At 55.7% G+C, this 24,724-nt stretch overlaps 3 protein-coding genes across 9 annotated transcripts in view; 2 read left to right on the top strand and 1 right to left on the bottom strand.

Moving 5' to 3' along the window:
• RANGAP1 (Ran GTPase activating protein 1) overlaps positions 1–2,268 on the top strand; it is a 54,894-nt gene extending 52,626 nt beyond the window's left edge. For all 5 annotated transcript variants that reach the window (XM_054469920.2, XM_063662958.1, XM_054469921.2 and 2 more), the window contains one exon: positions 1,196–2,268. In XM_054469920.2, the coding sequence (XP_054325895.2) occupies positions 1,196–1,265 (70 nt within the window). In that variant the 3' untranslated portion in view covers positions 1,266–2,268. The remainder of the gene's footprint in view (positions 1–1,195) is intronic.
• Positions 2,269–6,835: 4,567 nt separating this feature from the next.
• CHADL (chondroadherin like) lies at positions 6,836–17,126 on the top strand. Its single transcript, XM_054469911.2, has 6 exons — positions 6,836–7,200; positions 8,454–8,631; positions 9,182–10,879; positions 11,403–11,569; positions 12,705–12,903; positions 16,652–17,126. The coding sequence occupies exons 1-6, from the start codon at positions 6,863–6,865 to the stop codon at positions 16,676–16,678; spliced, it is 2,607 nt and encodes an 868-aa protein (XP_054325886.2). The 5' UTR covers positions 6,836–6,862; the 3' UTR covers positions 16,679–17,126.
• Positions 14,981–24,724, bottom strand: part of L3MBTL2 (L3MBTL histone methyl-lysine binding protein 2) — a 33,753-nt gene continuing 24,009 nt past the window's right edge. For all 3 annotated transcript variants that reach the window (XM_054469913.2, XM_054469912.2, XM_054469914.2), the window contains 9 exons: positions 22,428–22,659; positions 21,876–21,952; positions 21,606–21,710; positions 20,738–20,885; positions 19,904–19,986; positions 19,329–19,563; positions 18,783–18,848; positions 16,726–16,842; positions 14,981–16,235 (listed from right to left, as the gene is read on the bottom strand). In XM_054469913.2, coding sequence (XP_054325888.1) covers positions 16,123–16,235; positions 16,726–16,842; positions 18,783–18,848; positions 19,329–19,563; positions 19,904–19,986; positions 20,738–20,885; positions 21,606–21,710; positions 21,876–21,952; positions 22,428–22,659 — 1,176 coding nt within the window. In that variant the 3' untranslated portion in view covers positions 14,981–16,122. The remainder of the gene's footprint in view (positions 16,236–16,725; positions 16,843–18,782; positions 18,849–19,328; positions 19,564–19,903; positions 19,987–20,737; positions 20,886–21,605; positions 21,711–21,875; positions 21,953–22,427; positions 22,660–24,724) is intronic.

The raw sequence follows: 24,724 nt of genomic DNA, 5'->3' as shown, positions 1-24,724 counted from the left end.
GACTGATTAACTATGTAGTGACATGCACGGACCCTCTTCTCTCAGCTCCTAGCCAAATGGTCTGGGATGCCCGGCCTGGCGCAGATCCTGGCCTGTTCATTGGCTGCAGGCCAGAGGTGTTGTCAGGCCTGGTCCTGGCTGCGTCCCGCACTTGCCCAGTCCCCCAGAGTCTTGCCTCAGTTTCTTCCTTTGCAGTGAAACTAATGATATTGAGGGCAACAACAGCCAGCTCAGGCGCAGTGGCTCCCATCTGTAATCCCAGCACTTTGGGAGGCTGAGGCAACTGGATCACTTGAGCCCAGGAGTTCAAGGCCACCCTGGGCAACATTCGTGAAACCCCATCTCTACAAAAAATACAAAATTAGCCGTGTGTGGTGGTGTGTACCTGTGGTCCCAGCTACTTGGGAGGATGAGGCAGGAGGACCACCTGAGCCTGGGAAGTCAAGGATGCAGGGAGCCATGATTCCAGGACTGTACTCCAGCCTTGGCAACAAAGAGAGGCCCTGTCTCAAGAAAAAAACAACCAGCCGGGCGCGGTGGCTCATGCCTGTAATCCCAGCACTTTGGGAGGCCAAGGCAGGAGGATCACGAGGTCAGGAGATCGAGACCATCCTGGCTAACACGGTGAAACCCTGTCTCTACTAAAAATACAAAAAATTAGCCGGGCGTGGTGGCGGGCGCCTGTAGTCCCAGCTACTCGGGAGGCTGAGGCAGGAGAATGGTGTGAACTCGGGAGGCAGAGCTTGCAGTGAGCCCAGATCGCACCACTGCACTCCAGCCTGGGCGACAGAGTGAGACTCCATCTCAAAAAAAAAGAAAAAGACAAAGAAAAAAAACAATGGCTAGCCATTTACTTATGATCCAGATTGGACTCTAGTGGGCCAGTCCTATGTGGCCACTGGCAGCCAGTGAGGATTCCCTGTCCTATGTCTGCTGAAAAGGGCCCTTGGAGAGCCTGGCTGAGGGGGGCTGCATTCTGGCCAGCTCTGGGCTGTGTGGCCTTGGGTGCCTGGCTCTCTGAGCCTCTCGCACCTCCCACCCCCACCCACAGTGTGCAGAAGGCAGAGGGCTAATGTCTCTGTTGCTGAGTCATTGTGCAAATTAACAAAAATGAGTCTGGCACCAAAATGGCCCCCACACTTGGAAAATGGGCCAAGAGGCATCCACCCACCTGCTGACCCTTGTTTCCCCGCAGGCCCAACAGCGCCCTAGAATCCTGCTCCTTCGCCCGCCACAGTCTGCTGCAGACGCTGTACAAGGTCTAGACTGAAAGCCTCTCTCATCCCTTGGCCTGGACCAGTGAGCTGGGGAGGGACTCGGATGAACTGAGGCGCAGCCCACGCCATTGCCTTGGACAGGACTCTGGCCAGAAGCAGGGCGGGTCTGTGTCCCGTGTGTCCTGTCAGTCCCGAGTATGTGTGTGGGTGTGGTGCATGTGCAGGTCTGTGCCTCCTGTCGGGATTTGGGTTTTAACGTGTCTCTGCTGGCCCAGCCCTGCTCTGTTGTGGGGAGTTGGCCCCCAGGGGAAAGGGCTGTGAGCTGCTCCGCCATTAAACTCACCTCCACCTGAGGGCGCTCTGCTGATCTCCGCCTGGGCCCTGATGGCTATCCCCACCCAGCAGCCTTCCGGCCCGGCTCCCTGGCGGAGCCAGAGCCCAGGGAGTTGCCCGCGTGCTGTCGTTCCCCTCTGTGTTGTGATTGGGCTGTTTCCTGCCCTGCCTGGGGCTGCTTCTCATCACCAAGCCCTGGTCCTGCGGCAACTGTCACCCCTACCATCCTTGCCACTGTGCTGACCGCTCAGCCTGAAGAGCAGAGAATGCCATGGGTGGAACTGTGGGGGTTGGATCGTGGGGTGGTTGGCAGAGGGCAACCCTGGGCCCCACACCGTGTGGACAGGCAGACACCAGATTTTCCAGGAGCAGGAGCTGCTGGGACTGCGCTGGCCCCGGACCTAGTGGGCCTTCTCCTGGCTGCTGAGATGTCATCTGTGACTGGCCTGGGGGCCAAGCTGGAGGGGGTGTGTTGACAACCCAAAGCTGTTCTCCAGTCTGGGGAGGGAGGGGCAGGGTCCCCAATGTCCGAGCTGCATCTGGACGCTGCTCTTAAAAAGGACATCCTGGGGCAGGGGAGCGGTAGGGTCTGGACTGGGCAGATGCTGTACGAGCTCCCTGAGTGCCCGTGACTGCCCCATGCTTTCCCCTTTGTGCTCTGTGTGTGTCTGGGCTGTGCCCGGGGGCTTCACAAATAAAGTCATGTGTGGCAGCTTCAGAGACTCAGAAACTCTCACCTAAAGCGGGATAGTCTCGGGGGCCATCGTACGTGGAGTCCCACCTCAGCAGAGCACACGGCCCCGCAGCAGTCTATGGGGCAGTCAGCCCTGCAGAAGGGCCCGTCCTCGGCCTCAGGCCACTACCTGGGAAGTGGCAGTCCTGAGTGGGGGCCCATTTTCCTGCCTGGCCACACCTCACCCAGCACCCTGCCTTTGGGCTGCAGCTCACTTGGCTCCTGCATTGCTCCTTTACTACGGAAGCCACCTCCCTTGGGATCCTTTGCTCCACTGCTACATACGTGAGGACAGCCCAGCCAACCTTCCTTACCTCCTACCCTACACCATGTGTGTGCTTGGAGAGCCCATGTCTCCCACAAACGGCCTCCAAGAAGAAGTCCCTCCAAGGTTTCTTAGAGGGCAATATTTTCTCATTGGTAGTCGGCCACGTAGGTGACCAGGTGGCAATGGATAGTGCTGGCCCTGTCCCCTATCGTCTGTGTGAGTTGATACGGTAGGTGGTGGGTGCGGGGCTGGCATTAAGTTCTGATGCCAGCTACAATGAGGATGAACTTCAAAAACATGTTAAATGAAATAAGCCAGACACAAAAGGACAAATATGATTCCATTTAGATGAGGCATCTAGAATAAGCAAATTCAGAGACAAGAAGGTAGAGGTTGCCAGGGCTAGGGGAAGGGTGGAATAGGGAGTGAGGCTGCAAACAGATTCTCTGGGATGATGAAGATGTTCTGGAAATGGAGAGTGGTGATGGTTGCATAACATTGTGAATGTACTTAATGCACTGAATTGTACACATAAAAATGGTTAAAATGATAGATTTTATGTATTAATATATTTTACCTCAGTTAATTTTTTAAAAATTAAGCAAAAGTATAGAGCTTCATCCGGGTGCGGTGGCTCACGCCTGTAGTAATCCTAGCACTTTGGGAGGACGAGGCGGGCAGATCACTTGAGCCCAGGAGTTCAAGACTGGCCTGGCCAACATGGCAAAACCCTGTCTCTACTAAAAATACAAAAATGAAGCCGGGTTTGGTGATGCATGCCTGTAGTCTCAGCTACTTGGGAACCTGAGGTGGGAGGATCACCTGAGCCCAAGAAGTCGATGCTGCAGCAAGCCATGATTGTGCCACTGCACTCCAGCATGATTGACAACGAGACCCTGTCTCAAAAAAATAGAGAGCTTGTAGGAGATAGTGTAGGTGAGTATCTTCAAGGCCTTTGGAGTAAGGAAAAGATGAATAAATTAAGCTGTATTTAACCTCCTTTGCCATTATTGTGGGATGTTCACACAATGGAAACAATGTAGCAGTGAGAACAGGTTGCTGTTCATCAAAATATTCATTAAGGAGTACAAAGGCAACTTACAGACAGGGAGGAAATAATTGCCCAAACTCTCTCTGTATATATATATGGGTGGGGGAGATAACTTTAATTTTTTTCAAACAGGGTCTCATGTTGCCCAGCTTCTATCTCGGCTCACTGCAGCCTCTACCTCCCGGGCTCAGGTGATCTTCCCACCCCAGCCTCCCAAGTAGCTGGGACTATAGGCACACACCACCACATGTGGCTAATGTTTTGTATTTTTAGTAGAGACGGGGTGTTGCCATCTTGCCCAGGCTGGGAGAATTTCTATAAATAAAAGACAACAGGAAAAAGCAAAAAGTTCAAATGGGCACTTTACAAAAAGCACGTGAAAAGGTGCTTAATTTCATTAGTCTTCAGAGAAACATAATCACAGTGTGACACTCTTCTGCCCTCACTAGAATGGATAAAATACAAAAGACAGTACCAAGTTTGGTGAGGATTTGGGGCAACTGGAGTGGCTGGCAGATGTGTAAATTGGTACAACCTTTTTTTTTTTTTTTTTTTTTTTTAAGACAGGGTCTTGCCATGTCACCCAGGCTGGGGTGCAGTGGTGTGATCACAGCTCACTGCAGCCTCGACCTCCTGGGCTCACTCAATCTTCGTGCCTCAGCCTCCCAAGTAGCTGGGACCATGTCACAAGCCGCCATGTTCAGCGTTTTTTTTTTTTTTTTGTAAAGACAGGGTTTCATTGTGTTGTCCAGGCTGGTCTCGAACTCTTGGGCTCAAGTGATCCTCTCGCCTCAGCTCACTTAACAGGCATGAACCACCATGCCCGGCTACAGTGCTCTTTCTAATAAACTCATGCTGGGAACAACCCAAATGTCCATCACTAGAGGAATGGGTAAGCTACTTGTGGTACGGTGAGGTACCAAGAAGGCAGGAATGGTCTGCCCAAGAAGAAATATTTTAGCATTGACATTGTTTAGACTTGTCAGCACATGATAATAAAAAGCAGAGACCAACTTTAAGTGAGTTCCATTGTGTCTCACTTCTCCACTGACAGCACACCCGCTTACTGCCTGCATCGTGGGCAGACTGCCTCCCGCCCCCGCCCCATGCCACTCTTGTCATATATTTATAGAATGGAAGGCTGGAATGCTGTATTAAAAAAAAATTAAAATAGATGAGGCTGGGTGCGGGCTCACACCTGTAATCCTAGGACTTTGGGAGGCTGAGGCAGGCGGATCACTTGAGGTCAGGAGTTTGTGACCTGCCTGGCCAATATGGTGAGACCCGTCTCTACTAAAAATACAAAAATGAGCTGGGCGTGGTGGCGGGTGCCTGTAATCCCAGCTACTCGGGAAGCTGAAGCAGAATTGCTTGAACTTGGGAGGCGGAGGTTGCAGTGAGCCGAGATCATGCCACTGTACTCCAGCATGGGCAATAAGAGCTAGACTCCGTCTCAAAAAAAAAAAAAAAGATGAATCTCACTAACATAATATTGAGTGAAAAAAGCCAGACACAGCTAGGTGCAGTGGCTCATGCCTGTAATCCTAACGCTTTGGGAGGCCGAGGCGGGAGGATCACTTGTGCCCTGGAGTTCAAGACCAGCCTGGACAACATAGCAAGACCCCAACTCTACAACAAATTTTAAAGCTAGCTGGAGGTGGCGGTGCACATCTGGAGGTCCCAGCTGCTTGGGAGGCTGGTATGTCGAGGCTGCAGTGAGCCATGATCACACTTCACTCACACCTGGGCAACAGTGAGACCTTGTCTCAAAAAAAGGACGAAAGAGCACACTGAAGTTCCATTGATTGGAATTTGCCAAGCAAAAAAAGCACAAAGCAGATGTCTGTGTGGCATGGCACTATTTCTTTTTTTAAAATGTTACTGCAGGGCTGGGTGCAGTGACTCATGCCTGTAATCCCAGCACTTTGGGAGATCAAGGCGGGCAGATCACTTGAGGTCAGGAGTTCGGGACCAGCCTGGCCAACATGGCGAAACCCCGTCTCTACTAAAAATGCAAAAATTAACCAGATGTGATGGTACACATCTGTCATCCCAGCTACTTGGGAAGCTGAGGCAGGAGAATCGCTTGAACCAGGGAGGCGGAGGTTGCAGTGAGCTCCAGCCTGGGCAATAAACTGAGACTCTTTCTCAAAAAACAAAAAACTCCTGCAGTCTACGAAAAGTACACACAGATGTTCATTGTTTTACATATATAAATATATATACACACATATACATTTATATTTTTATTATATATATAAAATATATACACACATATATTTGTATATACACACACATACATATATATATATATATATATATTTTTTTTTTTTTTTTTTTTTTTTTTGAGATAGAGTTTCACTCTGTCGCCCAGGCTAGAGTGCAGTGGCGCCATCTCGGCTCACGCGTTCATGCCATTTGCCTGCCTCAGCCTCCCAAGTAGCTGGGACTACAGGCGCCTGCCACCACACCCGGCTAATTTTTTGTATTTTTAGTAGAGACAGGGTTTCACCGCATTAGCCAGGATGGTCTCGATCTCGACCTCGTGATCCACCCGCCTCCGCCTCCCAAAGTGCTGGGATTACAGGCGTAAGCCACCACGCCCGGCCTTTTTTTTTTTTTTTCTTGAGACAGACTCTGTGTTGCCCAGACTGGTCTCAAACTCCTGGGCTCAAGTGATCCTCCCACCTCAGCCTCCCAAAGTGCTGGGATTACAGGCATGAGCCACTGTGCCTGACCCCTGTTTCCAATTAAAAGAAACAAACAATAGAAAATGCAATTCCTTCAGAAACAGGAATCTGAAAAATCAAGATACATAAACATTGGCCATGGTCTGGATGTATTATTTAAAAAACAAACATGAGCTTGGGAAGATGCGTATTTGGATATTCTTTGCAATATTGTTTGTAAATAGCAAAAAATTGGAGGTAGCCAATGTCCAAGATGAATGGCTAAGTCAATGTGATACATTTACACAATGGAATACTATACCACAGAATAAATGAGATTCGGAAGAATCAACTTGGATAACTCCCAGTAATCTGAGGTTAAGTGAAAAAAATGTGTCTAGAATCCTGTGTGTCCAGTATTAAACTATGTATGTAAATGCATAAGCACAAACGGAAGGAAAGGGTCACCTGTTCTGAAGCACCCACTGTGTGCCAGGTGCAGGCCTGAACCCCCACTGTGACCTCAGAGCTACTTATTAATGGGATGTGTTTTTCAGAGACTAGGAAGCAGCCTCTGGGAGGGCAGCCCACATGGCAGGAGGGAGCCCAGGACTGCTGACTCCCGGGCCAGCTGCTGGTGCCCCCTCCCTGTTGGGCTGGCCCAAGGATTCAGGCCGGGGCCTCCATCATGGGCTGGGGCAGGCAAGAGGCCCTGTAACTCCAGCCGCTGCTCCCGCCCGCCGCCCACCCCTCCTTCACCTCAGCCTGGGGAAGCCTGGCTTGCCTGGTCTGCCGACAATGCCTCCCATTCAGCCCTGTCCCAGCTGCCAGGCCTGCGGGCTGCGGAGGGGGGCTTCCGCCAGGCGGGGACAGCCTTTCCCTGCGCTGCGCCTCCAGGCTGGACCAGCAGTTCCAGGCAGCATGGAGGGGTGAGTCTTTGGGCCTGATGGTGCAAGGGGGGTTCAGAGCAGCTGAGCGGCCTCAGGTAAGTCTCTGCCCCTCTCTGGGCCTCTGAGAGGCTGGCGGGCAGGGGCTCTGGGGACTTCCTGGGGTTCTCCAGGAAGGGGGTCTCCCAAGGTGGGCTCTGAGACACATGTGGCAATGTGGCCGCTGCCAGGGACTGGTCCTGTGGGGCTTGTCTGAGAGCCCAGCAGTGGTCCCTGCGTTATGAATGCTTGTCGCTTCAGTGATCTGTCCCCATGGGTCCCCTCCCTGGCTTGCCCTGAGGCACACAGCCTTCACCACAGGCTCTGGAGAAGCCACCAACTCCAACACAGGGGCTGGAGCCTGGGACCCAAAGGAGACTCCAAAACAGACGACAGTCCAGTGAGCAGCGATGGGGAGGCTCCTGGGGGCCGGGGAACAGCCCAGCGATGGGGGAGAGGCCATGCCTGACACAGGCTGAGAACAGAGGGGCCAGCTGGGCAGGGGAGGTGATCCTATCATCCTAGCGCTTTGGGAGGCCAAGGTGGGACAATCACTTGAGGCCAGGAGTTCAAGACCAGCCCAGGTAACATAGCGAGACCCTGTCTCTACCAGAAATAAATAAAAAATTAGCCAGGCGTGGTGGTGCGTGCCTGTAGTCCCAGCTACTCAAGAGGCTGAGGTGAGAGGATCACTTTAGCCCAGGAGGTGAAGGCTGCAGTGAGCCATAGTCATTCCACTGCACTCCAGACTCCAGCCTGGGCAACAGAGCAAGGCTTGTCTCTATTTAAACAAACAAAAAAAAGGCTCAAGGACCCGGACTGGATGCCTCCCTCCCTTCCGGTGGGCACCATTATGCTCCTGCCACCTGGGAGCTGGCATCATATCAGTCTGAGGACAGGCTGCTTCTGAGCCTACCCTGGACCGGAGCCTCACCACAGCCTGAGAACATGCTCTGAACTGGAGTCATTCTCACAGTCAGCAAGTCTGCACTGAGCCATTGGGCAGAGAGGCAAAGGGACTCACTAGGTCACTTTTCTGAGCCTCGGTTTCCTCCCATGTAAAACAGGACTAATCATAGGACCTCCACTGCGTGGGGGGTGGGGGGCAGGGAGGCTCAGGGTGATTGGCACTTTCCTGGGCCCAAAGGAGGAGGCTCTGAGGGGTTTTTGGGGCAGGAGCTGCACCATGGCTGGGACTGTGAGGGACAGCATGTGGCCTCAGCCCTTGTGCACAACACTCTCCCTCCGCGTCCCAGGCCCCGGAGCTCCACCCATGTCTCCTTGGTGCTGCCGCTTCTTGTACTTCTGCTGCTGGGCCCAGCTAGGCAGGCCGCTGCCCAGCGCTGCCCACAGGCCTGCATCTGTGACAACTCCAGGCGACATGTTGCCTGCCGGCACCAGAACCTCACTGAGGTGCCAGACGCCATCCCTGAGGTCAGCAGGGCAGGAGCACGGGCACAGTGGCAGTGGGGCAAAGTGGGGACCCAGAGGGAGGAGCCTGGGCTGGGCACCAGTTGATCTGCCACCGCCTGCCCGGGAGACCTTGGCAAATTACTTCTCTTTGAGCCTCAGCTTACACATCTGTAAAATGGGAATAATAAAAACCAGTAACGGAGATGATCTATTTAAAATCCTTACTGTGTGAATGGAATAAGTAGGTGACCCATAGATGGATACTGAATTCACTGCAGATCCTGTGGTGGAGAGGCGGGGCTGTGGCAGGGTGAGGTGTGGTCTCTGCTCTGCAGAGTCAACAGCTAGTGGAGGAGAGCGAGGAGGCAGGGACAGCACAGTGTGAAAAGTGCCACAGTGGGTGATGCCCAGGGCACTGGAGAGGAAGGCTTCCTGGAGGAGGTGTCAGGGGTCGGATGAAGAGAAATATGGGAAAGGCGACAGGAAAGAAGAGTGTTCCGGGGAAGGAGCAGCACTTGCAAAGGCGGGGTCCCTGCCTGGCTCAGCCCCACTTTCCCCTCGCCGTCCCCAGCTGACCCAGCGGCTGGACCTGCAGGGCAATTTGCTGAAGGTGATCCCCGCAGCCGCCTTCCAGGGCGTGCCTCACCTCACACACCTGGACCTGCACCACTGCCAGGTGGAGCTGGTAGCCGAGGGCGCCTTCCGTGGCCTGGGCCGCCTGCTCCTGCTCAACCTGGCCTCCAACCACCTGCGTGAGCTGCCCCAGGAGGCGCTGGACGGGCTGGGCTCGCTGCGGCGGCTGGAGCTGGAGGGGAACGCACTGGAGGAGCTGCGGCCGGGGACGTTCGGGGCACTGGGTGCGCTGGCCACGCTAAACCTGGCCCACAACGCCCTGGTTTATCTGCCCGCCATGGCCTTCCAGGGGCTACTGCGCGTCCGCTGGCTGCGGCTGTCGCACAACTCGCTCAGCGTGCTGGCCCCCGAGGCTCTGGCTGGCCTGCCTGCCCTGAGACGGCTTAGCCTGCACCACAACGAGCTCCAGGCTCTGCCCGGGCCCGCCTTGTCCCAGGCCCGCGGCCTGGCCCGTCTGGAGTTGGGCCACAACCCGCTCACCTACGCGGGCGAGGAGGACGGGCTGGCGCTGCCCGGCCTGCGGGAGCTGCTGCTGGACGGCGGGGCCCTGCAGGCCCTGGGTCCCAGGGCCTTCGCGCACTGTCCGCGCCTGCACACCCTCGACCTCCGCGGGAACCAGCTAGACACCCTGCCCCCGCTGCAGGGCCCGGGCCAGCTGCGCCGGCTGCGGCTGCAGGGGAATCCGCTGTGGTGCGGCTGCCAGGCGCGGCCCCTACTCGAGTGGCTGGCGCGGGCGCGCGTGCGCTCGGACGGCGCGTGCCAGGGGCCGCGGCGCCTGCGGGGCGAGGCTCTGGACGCCCTGCGGCCCTGGGACCTGCGCTGCCCTGGGGACGCGGCGCAGGAAGAGGAAGAGCAGGAGGAGCGGGCTGTGGCCGCGCCCCGCGCCCCTCCGCGCGGCCCCGGGGAGGAGCGTGCAGTCGCGCCTTGCCCTCGCGCCTGCGTGTGCGTCCCCGAGTCCCGGCACAGCAGCTGCGAGGGCTGCGGCCTGCAGGCGGTGCCCCGCGGCTTCCCTAGCGACACCCAGCTCCTGGACCTGAGGCGGAACCACTTCCCCTCGGTGCCCCGAGCGGCCTTCCCCGGCCTGGGCCACCTGGTGTCGCTGCACCTGCAGCACTGCGGCATCGCGGAGCTGGAGGCGGGCGCCCTGGCCGGGCTGGGCCGCCTAATCTACCTGTACCTCTCCGACAACCAGCTCGCAGGCCTCAGCGCTGCTGCCCTTGAAGGGGCTCCTGGCCTCGGCTACCTGTACCTAGAGCGTAACCGTTTCCTGCAGGTGCCAGGGGCTGCCCTGCGCGCCCTGCCCAGCCTCTTCTCCCTGCACCTGCAGGGCAATGCTGTGGACCGCCTGGCACCTGGGGACCTGGGGGGAACACGGGCCTTGCGCTGGGTCTACCTGAGTGGAAACCGCATCACCGAAGTGTCCCTTGGGGCGCTGGGCCCAGCTCGGGAGCTGGAGAAGCTGCACCTGGACAGGAATCAGCTGCGAGAAGTGCCCACTGGGGCCTTGGAGGGGCTGCCTGCCCTCCTGGAGCTGCAGCTCTCGGGCAACCCACTCAGGGCCTTGCGTGACGGAGCCTTCCAGCCTGTGGGCAGGTCGCTGCAGCACCTCTTCCTGAACAGCAGTGGCCTGGAGCAGGTGGGCACTGGGCATGTGGCAGGGTTGGTGCAGGAGGCGGCACAAGGCCACAGGCAGTGTGCATTCGCTCAACAAGCATTTGCCAGCCCCTTGGTGCCAGGTCTCAGGCTGGGCACGGGGACCCTGAGATAAACCAGGACTGCCCCTGCCAGTGTGAGTGACAGTCCAGGCAGAACCCAGGCCACACACGGTGCCTGCACAGGAGGGCATTGCTGGAGCATAAAGGAAGGAGGAACTTGGGACCATGGGGTCATCTACTGTTTGTACATATTGAGACCCCAAGAGGTTTTGCCATTATTGGGTGGTGGGGTGGACCATGAACTGGGCATCTGGGTGACTTGGACAGAGTAAGTGTTTTGACATCAGACCAGCCTGGGCTTTGACCCAGCACTGCACTTCCTGGCTGGACCATCTTGGGCTCTCCAGCTTCTCTTCTGCTGAAGGAAGATGGGGCTCCCTTCCAGACTTGGGGGTGGGACAGGTCTGCCAGGAGCTCACATTGGGGCCTGGCAACTCCTTGCAGATTTCTCCTGGGGCCTTTTCAGGCCTAGGGCCCAGGCTCCAGAGCCTGCACCTGCAGAAGAACCAGCTTCGGGCCCTGCCTGCCCTGCCCAGTCTCAGCCAGCTGGAGCTCATCGACCTCAGCAGCAATCCCTTCCACTGTGACTGCCAGCTGCTTCCACTGCACAGGTGGGCACCCCCACCTAGACCTCCAGCCAAAGACCACCCAGCCACTCTCATTCAAGCCCCTGTCATCTCCCCGGGCACACCATGTCCATGCCCATCGAGCAGCTTGTGGGGAGGGGCGGGTCCTGCGAGAGCCAGGCATGTATAAGCCCTTTCCAGGGTCAGTTACCCTTCCTGGGGATGTTGAGGGTGGACTTCTCTGAGCCTTGATTTCATCATCCATGAAGTGGGCATGGTATCTGCTCTGCCTAGCGGGCTAGGACCTAATACGTAGGTGAGGCCACTTTACATAATTACCTAAGAAAGTCACAAGAGGTCGGGGATGGTGGCTCGCGCCTGTAATCCCAGCACTTTGGGAGGCCAATGCAGGCTGATCACCTGAGGTCAGGAGTTTGAGACTAGCCTGGCCAACATGGTGAAACTCTGTCTCTACTAAAAATACAAAAATTAGCTGGGCATGGTAGTGGGTGCCTGTAATCCCAGCTACTTGGGAGGCTGAGGCAGGAGAATCGCTTGAACCTGGGAGGTAGAGGTTGCTGTGAGCCGAGATCGCGCCACTATGCTCCAGCCTGGGCGACAGAGTGAGACTCCATCTCAAAAAAAAAGAAAAAGTCACAAGAAGCCTGGAGTCCTGCAGACCTGGGCTCCAGTCCTGTCTCTGCCATTTTACCAACTAACTCTGCAAGCCGCATAACCTTTCCTACCCATCTGTAAAAAGGGGGGATGTAGTATCTAACCTCGTGATGGTTGTTTTAAGAATGAAATTAGCATACGTAAGTTGATTTGAACAGTGTCTGCTACGTTGTAAGCCCTCTAACTGTTTATTATTACTATTATTGTCCCCTTTTTACAAAGAAGGGATCAGAGGCTTGAAGTGGCTTGTAGGTCACATAATTGGTGAGCCGCCAAGATTCTCAGCAAAGCCTGCTGTCACCTATAGGCTCCACCGCTCCCAAATTCCTGGTGGCGTCCTTGACCTCCTCAGGAAAGCTGGCAAATGCTTGTTGAGCGAATGCACGCTGCCTGTGGCCTTGTGCTGCCTTCTGCACCAACCCTGCCCCACACCCAGCGCCCACCTGCTCCAGGCCACTGGAGCAGAATCAGCACAGCCAGCTCCCCAGCTCTCTCTTCTCTTCAGGTGGCTTACTGGGCTGAACCTGCGGGTGGGGGCCACCTGCGCCACCCCTCCCAGTGCCCGTGGCCAGAGGGTGAAGGCTGCAGCTGCTGTCTTTGAAGCCTGCCCGGGCTGGGCTGCCAGAAAGGCCAAGCGGACACCAGCCTCCAGGCCCAGTGCCAGGAGAACCCCCATCAAAGGAAGACAGCGTGGAGCAGATAAGGTTGGCCATGGGGCAGGAGGGGTGAGGCCTCTGTGGGTGGTGGGCCAGGTTCCAAAGTCCCCAGGAAGCAGGAGCCTGACTTGTCTTGGTTCCAGAGCTGGGCAATGACCCGGTTGGGTCAGCTCAATAATGTCCATCTGAGGCCGGGCGCGGTGGCTCACGCCTGTAATCCCAGCACTTCGGGAGGCCGAGGTGGGCAGATTATGAGGTCAAGAGGGCAAGACCATCCTGGCCAACATGGTGAAACCCCATCTCTACTAAAAAATACAAAAACTATGGCCAGGCGCGTTGGCTCACGCCTGTAATCCCAGCACTTTGGGAGGCCGAGGCGTGCAGATCACGAGGTCAGGAGATCGAGACCATCCTGGCTAACATGGTGAAACTCTGCCTCTACTAAAAATACAAAAAAATTAGCCAGGCGTGGTGGTGGGCACTTGTAGTCCCATCTACTTGGGAGGCTGAGGCAGGAGAATGGTGTGAACCCAGGAGGCGGAGCTTGCAGTGAGCGGAGATCACGCCACTGCACTCCAGCCTGGGTGACAGAGCAAGACTCAAAAAAACTCTGTCTCAAAAAAAAAGTTAGCTGGGCGTGGTGGTGTGCACCTGTAGTCCCAGCTACTTGGGAGGCTGAGGCGGGAGAACCGCTTGAACTCGGGAGGCGGAGGTTGCAGTGAGTAGAGATCGCGCCACTGCACTCCAGCCTGGCGACAGAGTGAGACTCTGTCTCAATAATAATAATAATGTCCATCCTCCCGTTCCCCCCTCCTCCCTGCCCCCACCTCTGGGCTAGACCCAGGGTGGGTTTGCAAGGAATGAGCATTTGCTCCTGCTGTGAGACAGTGGCCTTTCCTATAAGCCACAGTGTGCTGGTCCAGATGTGTCCCTAAAATCAGTCTGCTGTTTCTATATTTGCTGGATCACTGTTGACTCAACCATGTCCCAGCCTGACCTAAGGAGTCTCCCTCATCCCAGGATCCCAGGGATGGGGAGAGTGGAAGTGCAGGTGCATCATTGGCTCTGCCTCCCACCACCTGCCAGCCGTAGGTTGGACCCCACTTGATAGTACATTCACCATCCTGACATATCGAGTCCCAGCTTGACCCCTCACAGCATATCAGAGAAGGGTACACAAGATACAGGCACCCCCGTATGTAGGAACCACTGCCTGTAAGGCCATGGAGGTGTCCAAAGGGGAGTGGCAGTTCTTCGAGGGAAAGTGAGAATAGAGTGGGTCCTGGGAAGGTGGGGAGAGGGCTCTATCTCCCCTGGACCTGCATTTTGAACACCTGGGATTCCTGGGGCCATTAGTTGGTGTTTGTATTCGTCCCCTAGGACTGCCACAACAAAATGCTAGGAGCTGGGTGGCTTAGAACAGCAGAGCTTCTGTAGGCTAGGGGTCAGCCGTTGGGGTGTTGGCAGGGGCGTGCTCTCTGGAACCGGTAGTGGAAGGGTCCCCCTTGCCTCTTCCAGCTTCTGGTGGTCCCAGATGCTCCCTGATCTGTGGCAGCATAATCTCCATCTCTGTGCCCACCTTCACATGATGTTGTGTGTCATCATTTTCCCTCTATAATCTGTCTCTGCCCAAAATCCGCCCCCCCCACTTTTTGTTTTCTAAGACGGAGTTTTGCTCTTGTTGCCCAGGCTGGAGTGCAATGGCACAGTCTCCTGAAGGGTCTGGATTTGGTCCCACCCGTACCAGGAGCCCCTGTGGGTCCTCAGGCAGAAGCAGGGATGAGGGGTTTGCAAATGCCTCCCTGCCAGCAGCCCCACTGCTGAGACTCCAAGAACTTGAGTTCCCTCCAAGGGCAAACTGAGGCACAAGGTTACTGCATGGATTGAGCAAAAATTCCCAAGAGATCAATACTTCCATCTCCAACAAATCAAGTTGACCTCTAGGCACCAGCAGCACGTGGCCGTGCCCACATTCCCGTTTCGCGCACACACAAGCCACCTTTATGCCAGCCCATGCCAGGCACTACACACAGGCGGACACAGGCTCCATCTCTGGGGAACTCACGGTCTTTGGGGAGAATGGCACAACCATAAATAACGGCAACATGTGGCTAAGACAGGGAACTCGAGCTGATGACAGGCGACATTTATTCTTTACGGCCTTGCACACTCGTGTCTTGACTCACGTGGACTTCATAATCGATACCTTGAGGTGGGGGGGGGTCAGAACACACTCTGCAAGGAATAGAGATCTAACAAACGGGACTCAAGCAAGTAGGGGATTTAATTTCTCATACACAAAGTCTGGGGAGCCCAGTGAGGTTGCAATGGCAGCTAGATGTGTCCTCCAGCTCTGTCATCCTTGTCCTGAGGGTTCTGTGTTCACGGCCCCTCCAGGCATGGTTTCTTCATTCAGGTAGGAACAAAAGGCCAAAAGAGCATACAAGCCCAGCTCTCCAGAGGCTCCAGTCGGAACTGGACCCTTTAACTACAAAGGAATCTTGGATGAATTATTTTTAGCGGGGCTTCAGGAGCAGGTAGCAGAGCCAAAGTGCACACTCAGGCCATCTTCCTCCCAATGTCCTCCCCGGGGGCATTTCCTTTAGGAAATGGCAGTCAGTCCTCACAAACACAGAAAGCAGCTCAAGGCCACCACACAGGTCGCCAAAATCCACATCCTGGTCACTGCTTCTCAGCTGCCGAGACAAGCTGGGTCCCCAACATCCCTGGGGAGCTAGGAGGAGCAGAGGACCAACACGTGAGGCTGAGAGGCATTTTGCTTGTTGAATTTTTGAGGCAGAGGCTGCCCCCACCACACAACTCACTGTCAGGGGACCTTATCCTGCTCAGAGAGCTGCTCTAGAACTTAATTTACATGACTCGTTGGGGTAGACAGAGTTCACTGTCTTGTCTTCCACAGTGTGACAAGGGTGGCCCCATCCCTGGCAACTGAGGGCCGTGGCGGGTCGGCAGGGAGGCCGTCTCAAGGAAGAGCAGGCAGCTAGTGTTCCAGCTTTGGGAACTCTGGCTGGAGAAGGTGGTTCACAGACGAGTTCGGGGGCCTCAAGCAGCCCTTCACATAGGCCTTTCCACAGGGGAGGGCAGAGGCAACAGGCAGGTCCTCCACCGTCCAGCCTTCACAGCACCGGGCAGAATTTACACACAGAGGATCAGTCTCCAAGCCAAAGTCAGTTGGAGGCGTGGTGGTGGTGGTAGAGAAACCCTGGGCTGGCTTCCAGCTAGAAGCCAGGCTGCCGGCAGGAAGGCTCAGTCGTCAGTTTCCTGCTTGATGTTCTCAACGGAGACAGGCAGCTCTGGACTTGAAGCCTTGTTGGGCGAGGGCACGTCTAGATGCTCTTCCTTCACACGCACAGCAATGACTGAAGAGGGAGGGGAGGCGGGTGGGTGGGTGAGTAAATAACTCTGGGAGAGGTGGGGGCGGAGGAGCTGGGAAAGGGACCTGGCTCCCTATAGATGGGGGCCTAGGATGCACCTTCACCCTCCAGCTTCCCTTCTGGGAGGGCAGTGGCAGCAGCAAAGGGCCAAGGCCCCAAGTCAGGCAGGCTATGCCAGCGACACTGCCATGCGCCAATCTGTCACCACCCTGCCAAGCACTAGAGGTAGGGATAGAGATGGAGGAGGAGGAGGAGGGGCCGGGGCTGGGCTAGAGGAGGACTCGACTCCATTCACAGTTGGGGGCGTGTCTGGGAAATACTCTGGGTCCAGTGGTACAGGACTGCTTGGTGCCCAGAAAATGCAATGCTGAAGAAACCTGACTCTACTCTTCTGTGCCCAGGTGGGGAAGGAGAGGGGTCGTCTCTGAGCATGGAGCAGGCTGGTCCTGCCTTGACCCAGACCGGTGGCTCTTACTGTCGCCACGAACGGGCTCCGACGAGATCTTCCTGGCACCCTGAGGGTCATCCTCCAGCAGGGGCTTCTTGGACCCCTGTCTGAGGGGTCGCGTCTTGGTGGGCGGGATTCTTTTCCCTTTGAATAAAAATGGATTCAAACCCAGCATTAGGGTTGTATTTAGGTAAGGCTTTATGGGATAGGTCTCACCCAGTGGTCAGGCAGCGTGGCAGAGGGAAAAGTGCCAGTTTGGGGACAGAAAGCCTGGACTCCAACTCTGACAACACATCTTATTGGCTGTGTGCCCTGAGCTCAGATTCTCTTCAGTGGGAAGTAATACCACCACCTCCCTCAAACCAAGCCCCAGGCAGTCGTGGTTGTAACTGCTTTTTAAAATCTTTTTTTAAATAAAAACATTTTTTGAAGAGGGTCTCACTCTGTCACCCAGGTTGGAGTACAGTGGGGTGATCACAGTTCACTGCAGCCTTGACCTCCCAGGCTCAGGTGATCCTCCTACCTTAGCCTCCTGAGTAGCTGGGACTACAGGCCTGTGCCACCATACCCAGCTAATTTAAAAAATTTTTTAAATTAGGGGTCTCGCTATGTTGCCCAGGCTGGTCTCAAACCCCTGTGCTCAAGAGATCCTCCCACCTCAGCCTCTCAAAGTGCTGGGATTACAGGTGTGAACCATCGCACTCAGCCCCCGTTTTTGATCGTTGATTTCTTCCCACAACATGCACCATTCCCGGTCCTACGGTTTGAATGGTACAGAGCCTCTGCCTGCTGGATAAATGCCACACCCTCACTCAATTTTTTTTTTTTTGAGACAGAGTCTTGCTCTGTCGCCTAGGCTGGAGTGCAATGGTACAATCTCAGCTCACTGCAACCTCCACTTCCCTGGTTCAAGCGATTCTCCTGCCTCAGCCTCCCAAGTAGCTGGGACTACAGGCATGTGCCACTGTGCCCGGCTAATTTTTGTATTTTTAGTAGACACACGGTTTCACCATGTTGGTCAGGCTGGTCTCGAACTCCTGACCTTGGGATCTGCCCACCTCGGCCTCCCAAAGCGATGGGATTACAATTTTTTTTTTTTTTTTGTGCGATGGAGTTTCCCTCTTCCGCCCAGACTGGAGTGAAGTGAAGTGGAGTGATCTGGGCTCACTGCCACCTCCAGCCCCCGGGTTCAAGTGATTCTCCTGCCTCAGCCTTCCAAGTAGCTGGGATTACAGGCACCTGCCACCACACCTGGCTAATTTTTGTATTTTTAGTAGAGACGGGGTTTCACCATGTTGGTCAGGCTGGTCTTGGAACTTCTGACCTCATGATCCGCCCGCCTCAGCCTCCCAAACTGCTAGGCTCACGCGGTGGCATGAGCCACCGCGCCTGGCCACCTCACTCAATCTTAACCCTGCCCGGGGGACCTTGTTCCTGTTTCAGAACATCCTCTTCCCCACATGGTACCACACTGTTGAGCCCACCTCGCTGTCATAGTCCTGCGGCTCTGAAGGATGGCTTTGCCCCCTCCCACTCTGCCCCTCAAGTGGAACCCAAGCTGGACTCAGAATCTGTAGAGTGAGGCCCCACCAAGGGAAACGACACCCACGGCCCAAGAGCCAGGTGGAGTCCTGCCACTCAGCTGCCTGCCTTTGCTCCCACCCTCGAAGAGGTCTCAAGTTAAGAATGACAGCTTTGGAGAGACAGCTTCTATTTCTTCCTGTGGCTTTTCCTTTAGAACCTAGCAGCTGCGGCTTGCCCAGGCCAGGCTGTTTTTTTCTGAACGTGGGGCATCAGGGATGGGATCGCCCAATCTCAATCTCTTACCTCTTTTCCTCAGCACCCTGACCATGGCCAGAGACTGAACACTCCCTATTTATGGTCTGGGTCCCCAGAGACAGGGTGAAAGGCCCGTAGGCCAAAGGGCAAGGGAAAAGAGACAGTACAGGAACATGGAGAGAGCTATGTCAGTAGGACAGCACCTGGGAACCAGTGCCTGGGGGCTGACCCCCACCTGCTCCCAGGGATGCAGGCCCACTGCACCCGGGCCCACACCAGCCTGGCTGCACTGGTGCAGCACTTACTTTTCTTCCCAAACTGTTTCTTTTTCTTCTTTGTGGCCTCTTTGGCCTTCAGCGGTGTGGCCGGTTCTGTTGTTGAAAGACAAGGGTGAAAGAGATGAGAAGAGGGTCCCTGGGAGGACACAGGGCACAGGCGCATCCGGAGACCCCGTCCACCCTCCCACACGGGACACCCCAAGACAGGAAGCCAAAGCTGGGCAATGAGGAGAGGGCGGGGCTGGAGGAGGAGCTGGAGAACAGCTGTCCCTTCTTCCCACCCTTGTCACCAGGGCTGCTCAGAGGGACCTGGGTAGTTTACCTGGGTGCACAAGGGCACGAACATATAACAGAGTGGGCAAGATGAAGGAAGGAGCTCTGCAGGCCAGAGGGAAAGGGAGACAGAGAAGTCAGGAGCAGGGGCTGGGTGACGGGGCTCACTCTCTACTTAGAGTGGTCCATGAGACATCTCCATCTCATGCCAAAGAACGGAGATGGGCACAGGGGCGGGGGAAGAATGAAAAAAGAAGAGGAAAGAAAGTCAGAGCCTCTTAGGGCCATGAGAGCCCACACCTGCGGCCACAGGAGGCTGGAGCTGGTAGCCAGTGAGCTCACACCAGCCGACGGGGTAGATGTCCGGGGACTCGCAGTCCACCCACTGGTCGTACTCGCTGTCCCAGCCGTCAAAGTGGATGCTGAGGAGCCGATGCACCACTCGTTTCACCGTGGCCACACAGATGAGCCGGGGCTCCATCAGGTCCACGGCCTCCAGCTTCATGCCCACCTTGAAGCCATGGTTTGGGCAATCCTGGGGCAGAAAAAGGAGGCAGAGGCCAAGCCAGTCAGCTCCCTACCCCAGCAGGCTTGCCCGGGCCCGGAAGCACTTGAAGAACTGGCAGGGAGGGGGCTGGGACTGGAATGCCTGCTGGGGCAGGTTCCTCTAGACAATAATCCCACTGCACCTCTTTCCCAATACCGCCCCTCCATGGAAGAGGGACTGGAGTGCCCAAGCCATAGCTGGGGACTTCCCCCTGAAAGTGGCTGATGTTAGCTGTAGAGAAAGGGTAGGAACTGCCACCACTGAGAGCAGCAGGGAGGGCCTGTCCTGAGGCCACTGCAGACCCCTTGCTCCACTTCAGTCTCCTCACCATGTTAAAGAGTCTCGATGGAGCGGCTTTCGACTTGGTCTTCTCCAAGTAGTTCTCCCAGTTGAAAGTCTGTGCCTCATAACCTGGAGGAGCAGAAAGCTCAGATGCAGAGGGAGGGGGGAAGCAGGAAGTAGGGAGGGGGGAAGCAGGAAGTGGGCAGGGGGAAAGGACACATGGCTGAAGGAGCTCTGCAGCTTGGTCAGGACCCAGCATGGAGTCTCCCCAGCAGCCTTCTTCTCATCCCCTCAGGGTGGTACCTGCTCTAGCACCACAGTCCTGTTGTACAGGTTGTTCACTGACCAATGGGATAAGTGGGAACTCTGTTCATCAACCATACACTGGCCATGGGGCAGGGTCAGCCCAGCAGTTAAGGGCTGGTGGTGAGCTCTGTCACCTTTCCCATACACCCTGAAATGCTACACTTCTGGGGCCTGACTTGACCAGGAATCTGGGTTTGTGGCCACACCCTGCCCCTTCTGTTTTGCTTTGTTTTGTTTTGAAGACAGAGTCTTGCTCTGTTGCCCAGGCTGGAGTGCAATGGCATGATCTCGGCTCACTGTAACCTCCACCTCCTGGGTTCAAGCAATTCTCCTGCCTCAGCCTCCCGAGTGGCTGGGATTATAGGCGCCTGTCACCGTGTCTGGCTAATTTTTGTATTTTTAGTAGAGACGAGGTTTTGTCATGTTGGCCAGGCTGGTCTCAAACTCCTGACCTCAGGCCATCCACCTGCCTCGGCCTCCCAAAGTGCCAGGATTACAGGCGGGAGCCACCGCGCCTGGACACCCTGCCCCTTCTGATGGCAAGGCCAGCACGTGGTGGCCTCTCTAGTCTTACCTTTTGGGGGTGTGAGCTCAATGTCATTCTTCTGACAGAAGGTGGCTGGGAAGATGGCGTGGGAAGAGGCGTGGTAGCAGAACCAGTCCGAGCCATCTGTGGAGGGCCCCCCGTCCACACAGATCATCAGGTATCCATCCAGGAGAACCTGGGGGGTGGGGGGAGCAGGCAGACAGATCATATCATGAACTGCACCCCATCCTGGGTTGGCACCGCACCCTAACAGGGACACAAGGCCGATGGATCCAAACGGATCTAGGGCATGGCCCTCCTGGAGGACACCTGAGCTTCTCTGGGGCACACAGTACTTCTGTGATGCATACACATGGGATTCTTTCTCTTCCCCACTAGACAGCAAACACCATGCCAGCAGGGGCCGCGTCCATCCTGTTGGACCGTGTTCTTGGATGAGCACACGCGCCTGGCATGGAGCGGATCCGCGGCGAGGACAAGTCAGCAGCCTCCTCCAGGAGGGCCAAGCAGGGGTGGGGGCGCTGCTCAGGATGAGGCGATGAGGAGGTTTGGAGCAAGGTGACCCCAGCTGTAGCTCTTGCCTAGGCCAGCACTCAAAGGAGATGGCACACAGCAAGAAGGCCCCAGTGAGGTGACAGGGAGGGGCTACCCTGACACAGGACCAGGCTCAGGTGTTGAATAAGCACTCGTCCAGGGAGCCTTGGACCCTGACACGAAAGCAGATTCTGAGCAAGGGGCAGGCCAGGCCCCACCCACAAAAGTCAGGGACTCTGGGCGCAGCCAGTGATGAGAAGCTGGGACAGAGACCCCCTGACAGTGGTGAGTGGGGTTAGAGCTCTGGGCCACATGGGTCCCCTCAGAAATCTGGAGGCTGGAGGGCCAGCCCCTGGCTCACCTTACAGACAGTTGCCACGCAGATGTTGCCCAGATTCAGGGGGTCAATGGCCTCCAGCTTCATCCCTTCCTCAAACCAACCGCCTTCTGTGTAGACTGCTCGTACCTTAAAGGAATGGGACAGCTGGGGACTCCCTGGGCAGGCCAGGAGGAAGGGTGAGGGAAGCAGGCCTCAGGAGGGAAAGGGATGGTCCCAGGGGAAGAGCCAGGTCCCTCAGGCCTGGAATGGACCCATGGCTGAGGGGAAAAGCGCCCAAGGGCTGAACCTCACCTTCTTGAAGAGGTAAGGAACGGCATCACAGTAGATCTTCCGGAAGGTGGGGTGATGGGCCATGTCACTTCGCCTCTCTTTGGAGGAGATGGATAGGGAATGAGGGAGAGAAGGGAGTTGGAGGCGGCTCATGGGCCATCTCCACGCGCCTACCCTGGGAATGTGGGGCTGCTCTGCACGTGTTCTCAGCTGTATCTCTGTATCTCAGGACCCCCCACCCCAGAGCAGCAGACAGAAAGGTTGAGTCTAGAAAACATCAAGAGCTCTCTGTAGGGACTCTTCAGCCCTCGAAACCCAGACTGCTCCCGCATTGACAGGGGAGAGGATCGGGGCTGGTAGCATCTGGGTTCAAATCTTGGTTTTACCACTCACAAGTTGAGTGGAGTGACTTTTGTCAAGTTACTTACAAGCTCTCTGGAGCTCAGTATCATCACTGCAGGGGGGCCATGCCAACCTCCACCTGCTGACCTGCTGTGAGGAGTAGGAAGGTGCTCCCAATCCATCCCTGGGGAAGCATAGCATGCAGTTCCTCTGGCCGGGGGCTCTGCTAACCTGACATCTTGATGCCGTGGCCCACACGTCGTGACCAACCCACTGGGTGGATCAGGGGGCTCCACATGTGGCACCAGAAGTCGTCGTCACTGTCACCATCCTCGTAGAGGAGCCGTAGGCGACCCCCGATTACTGTGTCCACCACAGCCATGCGAGTGCGTGACACCTGGGACTTGTCCACCACTTCCAACCGCATGCCCTGCCTAAAGGGGTACTTCATGCTCTCCACCATCTGAAACGACGTCAGAACACAGGCCTGCTGTGGCCAAGGGCTCCTCCCACCCACCCTCCTGCTCTGGTGAGTGGAGGACAGGGAAGGTGTGGTGTTATCCCCCACACTCAGTTGGGAGGTGGCAGATGAGACTGCCTGCGCTGCCAGGCTCACCTTGGCCCTGACTCCCTAGGAGGACACAGAGGGAAGGCACACAGCTTGCAGTGGGCATGCCACTTCTTGCCACCAAAACACCAATGAGTTGATGCAAATCACAAAATACACTTTAGACTAAGGAAAAGTGACCCAGAGGTCACGCTTGCCCAGAGTTACACAGATTCATTTGTGCCAGAGCTGGGCCTGGAAGCTGGTGTGCAGCCCGTGCTTTTCATGGGCTCTGCACTCTGATCCCCAGGCACCCTGCCCTCCCCGCCACCTCCCAGCCCTCTGCCTGTGGCACATACAAGACTCATGTCCAGAGAACTAAGTCTTCCTGTGTCCCTTTCTGACCCTGATGGGCTGCAGCTCTGCAATGCTTTCACAGTGCCTTGGTAGCAACTGACCTAATAAGGGATGGTGACCAAGATGCCTGCAAGCTGCTCTACAGAGAGCCACGGTGCTGGGGTACAGAGGAGGAGGTTCTTTTTGTTCACTGTGACTTCAGTGCTGTCCTGCCTGGGGCAGGGAACAGGTAGGGTGTAGGGCTTTTCCAGCCCCAGGGCACTGCTGGGTCAGGAAGAACCGGCCTAGACTAGACTAAGCAGTGCTATTTCCAAACACACCAGGAAGGAAAGCGTCTCAGAGGTCACAAAGCAGCCAACAGGCAAAGCTGACACAGGGGTCCTAAACCAGACAGACCCTCTGGCCCAGCTCAAGGGCTTGGGATACGTCCTGACACCAATTGCCTGTCCCACATCCGGTATCCCAGCAGCTCACTCAGGAGAGTGAGAGACAACACAGGGTAAGGCCTGGCTCGGGGCCCCTCTGGGCTGCCTTCCCTGCCACGTTCTCTTCCTCTACAGCCAACACAGTGCAGCCCACAATCCAACGTCATTTTTGTTTGTTTTTGTTTTTTTTGAAATGGAGTCTCCTCGCTCTGTGGCCAGGCTGAAGTGCAGTGGCACGATCTCAGCTCACTGCAACCTCGGCCTCCCGGGTTCAAGCGATTCTCTCACCTCAGCCTCCTGAGTTAGCTGCGATTACAGGCGCGTGCCACCACACCCAGCTAATTTTTGTATTTCTAGTACAGACGGGGTTTCGCCATGTTGGCCAGGCTAGTCTGGAACTCCTCCCCTCAGGTGATCTTCTGACCTCGGCCTCCCAAAGTGCTGCGATTATAGGAGTGAGCCACTGTGCCCAGCCTAGCTAATGTTTTTTTTTTAAGAGACGAAGGCTCACAGTGTTGCCCAAGCTGGTTTCAGACTCCTGGCCTCAAGTGATCCTCTTGCCTTGGCCTCCCAAAGTGCTAAGACACTGAGACAGGTATGAGTCACTTTTACCATGTATATATGTGACTTTTTAATTTTTACTAAATCATTTCTTAAAATTAAATGCCACACAGATGATTCTGTGCCACACAGGAGTCCTACACCAGACAGAATCAGACAGCCCAGAGGGGCCCCAGGCCAGGCCTTACCCTGTGCTGTGCCAGGCACATCCCTGGCTCAGAACCGAGGCTATATTACAATTACTCGTGTGCATGGCTTTTGTTTCCTCTGCCAGACTAGAGATTTCTGGATGGCAGGGTCTGTATTCTTTGTATTCCCACAGTGCCTTGTAAACAAGTATGTAAGGCTGGGCATGGTGGCTCATGCCTATAATCCCAGCACTTTGGGAGGCCAAGGTGGGTGGATCACTTGAGGGTCAGGAGTTCGAGACCAGCCTGGCCAATATGGTGAAACCCCATCTCTACTAAAAATACAAAAATTAGCCAAGTATGGTGGTGTGTGCGCACCTGTAATCCCAGCTACTCAGGAGGCTGGAGGCAGAAGAATTGCTTGAACCCAGGAGGCGGAGGTTGCAATGAGCCAAGATTATGCCACTGCACTCCAGGCCTGGGCAACAGAGCGAGACTCTGTCTCAAAAA

Source organism: Pongo pygmaeus, chromosome 23 (assembly GCF_028885625.2).
Source record: "Pongo pygmaeus isolate AG05252 chromosome 23, NHGRI_mPonPyg2-v2.0_pri, whole genome shotgun sequence".
Classification (NCBI taxonomy): Eukaryota; Metazoa; Chordata; class Mammalia; order Primates; family Hominidae; genus Pongo; species Pongo pygmaeus.
Note: the sequence above shows the minus strand (reverse complement) of the source record. Positions and strands in the feature narration are given on the sequence as shown.